Genomic DNA, 5,005 nt, shown 5'->3' with positions numbered 1-5,005 from the left:
GAATTTATACCTTCACATTGTGACGTCGTCCTTATGTAACCGAAAAACTTATCCCAGAGGAAACAATGGGACCACATCGCAAGAGTTTCGTATGTCTTTTCCATCCAGGTACTCCCAACAAGGTTGTACTTATCCAAAATTGATGCCCATCTCCGATCAAGGTCTCTGTGGTCGTTATTGTCGTATATAAGACCCTTAAAATCGCGCAGAAAATTCGGATTCTTTATATTTTCACATGAATTTCTCTGCAGATGCCATCTGCATAACCGATGGGTCTTGATTGCATCTCGCATGGCAAGGTCTCCGTCCGTTACTGCTTTAGGACTTTTGCCACCCATCGCTTCAACAAAGGTTTCCAACAACCACTTATACGTCTCTGTGGTTTCGTTGGATAGTAGGCCGGAGCCGAAAATAACAGTTTTCCCGTGATGATTGCATCTGGAGAAAATGACCAAAGGCTTGTTGTATTTATTCTTCTTGTAGGTTGAATCAAAGGCAACAATATCTCCAAAACAGTGATAGTCGATAATTGACTGCCCATCTTCCCAAAAAATATACTCGAGCCTTTCGTCACTAGTGAACGTATACTTTCCGAAGAATAGCGGATCGTTGTTTGACTTGTCAATCAAATAGTTTATTGCCGCATTAGCATCCCCATTTTTAACTTTTGACCGACGATAACGATCAATGTGGTTGTACAAATCTTTGCGTGTGAAGCCAGCATGACGATATCCACCCTTCTGGAATGCAATATACTTCATAATATGGCAGGTCTTGACACCAAAATTATGAAGATTTTCCACTTGGACTTTATCAGTGACAGTTAGACGACGATTGGCCAGAACCAGATGCGCAAATTGGGGTGGCGTCAGATTGTGGTTGTGAGATTCCACAAAACATGATACCTTCCATCAACTGCAGCCGTAGTCAAGCTTTACCCTAAGCCGAGCTGGACACTTGATCTATCATCCAGATCAAGATACCTCATATTCCTCCAACCCTCCTTATTGCAAAAAAATTGCCTGCTAATGATTCTACCTTAATTATCCCTAACCACGTCATCCTTCCTCATTACAAATCCATGCCAAAAAGAATAAGCGTTATAAAATTGACAAGCCTCATCCTCTGTCCTAAACTCCAAGTTCCAAATATCCTCCACCATTAAATCTGCTATTCTTTTTACACCACAAACTTCTTCACTCTTGCTAGTAGAATCCAGCGAATCCACATTGTCGTCCTCAGCATCATCTTCTGCATTTGGTTGATAATCGAAATCATCACCCAAATCATTATCAGAATCATTCTTCACATTATCCTCCTTTATGGACATAATTTAACCCCTGCCATAATTTTACCCAAAATTGTCAATAAACAGAGCCAATAAACGACGCACCTAATCCGAAGCTAGCTGAAAAATGGGGATGGTAAACCAGCTTCCGCCAGCCACAATTTCGTCTCATGCAGAAGTTCAGCTACAAATTTCTCTACTAGAGCAACATCAGTTTAGCATTCGCCCTCTCCTCAGTTGACGTTGATGCCTAGCCGACGAAACCAGAGTACCAATTCTGGCTCCTGTTACTCGGAGGAGATCATTCTTGCCAAATAGATGTTGGGTGGATTAATCTGTGGTATAACATAGAACGAAGGGGAAAAAACCAAACAGGGTTGGGTAGTGGGTACTAGGATAACCAATTTCACTACTGGAGGCTATGCGTTTTACAAGTTATGAGAGATACATGTTGAATTTCAGGAAGACATGGAGGGTATTTTAGAAAAAAACAACTTAGAGATTATAAATTATAATTGCAAATGTTCCCCAATACATTATACAGTATATATATACATTAATTAATGTAGTATGTTTATGGTATAGGTTCATTAAAAGCTTTTGCTATAACCAATGAATGAATTAATGAAAGGTTGAAATTTTTTTTTTTTTTGATCAATGGCTGAGATGATGACACATGTGTAAGGATAACTTACCCACAAAATTGCCATGGGTTTGGAAGAAATCTCCTTAAAATTTTTGAGAGGATAGTTGATTCTGTTAGCTTAATCTGTTGACCTTGAAAGTGTATGTTAATATCAAACCATATCCTTTAACCAAACAGTATAGCAAACTCATTAATTATCTTGTTGACCAACACCAAAAAATTAAACGTATCAAAATATCTAATAGTAAGATAAAACAGATTTTTGTCCACTCTCTCTATCCTCTTTATTTTCTCATTTTTTGGTTGGACACTCGTGAGTATAGTTATAAGAACTGGACCGAACCGGTTCGACCAAAAAACAAGTGAACTAGTGGTCTGGTCGGTTTGGTTTATGATGCAAACCGCTTCTGCAATTAACCCGGTCAATAATGGTCAAACTCGTTAAAAATCAGACGGATCAACGCGAACTAATGCGGTTCGGGCGTATGAACCGCGCGTCTCCAAGGTGCACCGGCGGGCATGCTGAATCCTGGGATTCGAACTAGGAACATTGTGCAAAAACTCCAGTTCCCTTGCCACTAAGCCAGTCATTCTTCTTTGATAATTATAGGCTAATAATAATATATATAATAAGAAAGTTCACATAAGAATGCTCTAAACCTACAACCATACACTAGTTCATATGTGTAAGATTAATTTTATTTATATGTAATTTTTTTTAGTTTTTTTTTAGATTAGACCCATTAAATTAAAGACTAATAATTTATATAAATTATATATAAATCATATTTAAGTAATAAGCTAATCTAATAAACCAATAATTTCACTGAGTTCGATTGTCAATTCGATTTTGATAACTATGCTCCTGCCTTTTTTTTTTCACTCATTTCTTATGCTGTCTCTAAGTTTCAACATCTTTCTTAGCTTCTCATCATTTTAAATACAAGAGTCCACATTCATTGGTGAAACTATATACATATGGGTGTTATGTTGGATCTTGATAACCTGGCTGACACATTTTATTTTCACATAAATGTGAAATTCCTTACGTGTCAATCCACATGCAACCAGCATTATTTATTTTGCTAGTTTTATTAATTAATATAAGTAATAAAAATTGACCAATGTGATTAGGTAAGATTTTATAATTTTTTAACTAATGGTGCAAAGCTAAGCGATAAAGTACATGCCACTATCTTCAACTTTCTATTTTTCGCTGTCTAATTTCCATATCCCAATTTTTTCGGCCAATTGCCTTTTCAATCATGCGCAAATGATATATTTATTTGAAGGAAAAGTATATAAAGTAAACAAAATATTTTAATCATAGTTCCTTATATACATGTATGTGGTAGTTGAAACAATTAATTTTCTCTAAATATTATTAGTATCTTTGTGTTTTGTCTTCTAAGAGCATTATCAAAAGAAAACAAAATGACTACTCGGTTCTAGTAAATTTATGCAATCGCCGTTACCCCACATTGTAGTTTATGCCAACTTTCCCCCACTATATAAACTTCTTTAATTTAGGACCTCATATTACCACAATCCAACTAAACACTACTCCTCCCACACTAGCTATATATATAGTTAACCAAGATTGGATTCATCCAAGATGCAACAAACATAGATCGTATTTGAAGGTTTTGAAGATAGTGATGGCAAATTTGTTGGTAATTGTTTTGGTGATTCATCAAGTGATGGCAAGTGGATACAGAATGGGAGCAAATGGCTTAGACATGAACTATTACTTGATGGTGGGTTGCCCTCTTGTTGAGCCTGTCGTTAAGAACATTGTTAATAGGGCTTTGCAACATGATCCTACTCTTGCTGCTGCTCTTATTAGAATGCATTTCCATGACTGCTTCATTCAGGTACTTCATTCTATATATGTATCACTTTCACATTTTGATAAAGTCTTTGCTAAATATATAATTATTTATTTATCTTTATTTAATAGTTTACATTTTTAAAATAAATAATTTTATATATGATATTAGAATTTCTCTAATCTTTGATCATAGAGTTTGATCTTTATTCTTTCTAAAGAATTTAGCATAAAAAAGTAAAATACTTTAATAATTATTTGTGTCATTATTTTAATAATTTAATTTTTTAGGATAAGTAATTATTTTTATTTTAATGGTCAAAGGTTGCGGGTTCGAGTCTCCTATCTTTGGTAAATAAAAAAAAAATCAGCTAGGCATTATTGGTAGAATGGTTTACTTTTGCATGGTGGGTTTTAAAATCAAATGTGAATTCATTAACCTTTTTAAATCGAGTTTGCAGCTGGCAACTTTTGTTTTGTATTATTTCAAGTTTTTATAACATGTATACATATATAAATGATTATGCTTTTTAATGAAAAAATATGATTGCAATAATAAAGAATCTTTATAATTTCTCACTGAAAATAGGCAATATTTTTATGAATGAAAAAATTAAATTGCCTATAGAATAAGTCATGGGTAGACTAGATAACAACCAATTCTATCTTTTTTTTTTTAATAATTTCTTACTGCTCTCGACCACCAAAATGGGAGAAAAGATTAGCCTCAGTGTTTCATACATACATAAACATCATAATCAAAACACTATCACCTAGTATAATTACTATAATTTTTGTTACATTTTATTACACCTATACAACCAAATACCAATTATTCAAAATCGGAAACACCGCTTCATAAGGATTGGAAAATGTTCTCTCATCGGAGTTTAGATAATGGAGTATGTCTAAAATGAACACAACAATTATGTATTTATTGGATGCATTATATTTATATAGATCATTAGATTTAATTAGATAAAAATTAAAAGCTAATATAAAAGAAGAACATTGATGGACTCTAATAAATACCTAGTACATAAATAAATATTTTAAATAATAATACTTTAATACACAATACTTTAAATGGTAATAGAATCTTTTATTCTTAAATAATTAAATATAAAACATATAAATACAAAAATATGAGTATTGTTTATTCAATAAGATTAATTATTATGCAAGAAATTTTTATGATATTAAAAAATTATATTAAAATAAAATTTTAAACTATAAAATAAAA

General features: G+C 32.9%; 1 protein-coding gene across 1 annotated transcript in view; it reads left to right on the top strand.

Moving 5' to 3' along the window:
* Nucleotides 1–3,486: 3,486 nt before the first annotated feature.
* LOC107466056 (peroxidase 47) overlaps nt 3,487–5,005 on the top strand; it is a 7,944-nt gene continuing 6,425 nt past the window's right edge. Inside the window, exon 1 of the mRNA XM_016085038.3 lies at nt 3,487–3,808. Within this exon, the coding sequence (XP_015940524.1) occupies nt 3,593–3,808 (216 nt within the window). The 5' untranslated portion in view covers nt 3,487–3,592. The remainder of the gene's footprint in view (nt 3,809–5,005) is intronic.

The sequence above is a fragment of the Arachis duranensis genome, chromosome 9, assembly GCF_000817695.3.
Source record: "Arachis duranensis cultivar V14167 chromosome 9, aradu.V14167.gnm2.J7QH, whole genome shotgun sequence".
NCBI lineage: Eukaryota > Viridiplantae > Streptophyta > Magnoliopsida > Fabales > Fabaceae > Arachis > Arachis duranensis.
The sequence above is the reverse complement of the archived record's forward strand: the minus strand, read 5'-3'. Positions and strand labels throughout refer to the sequence as shown.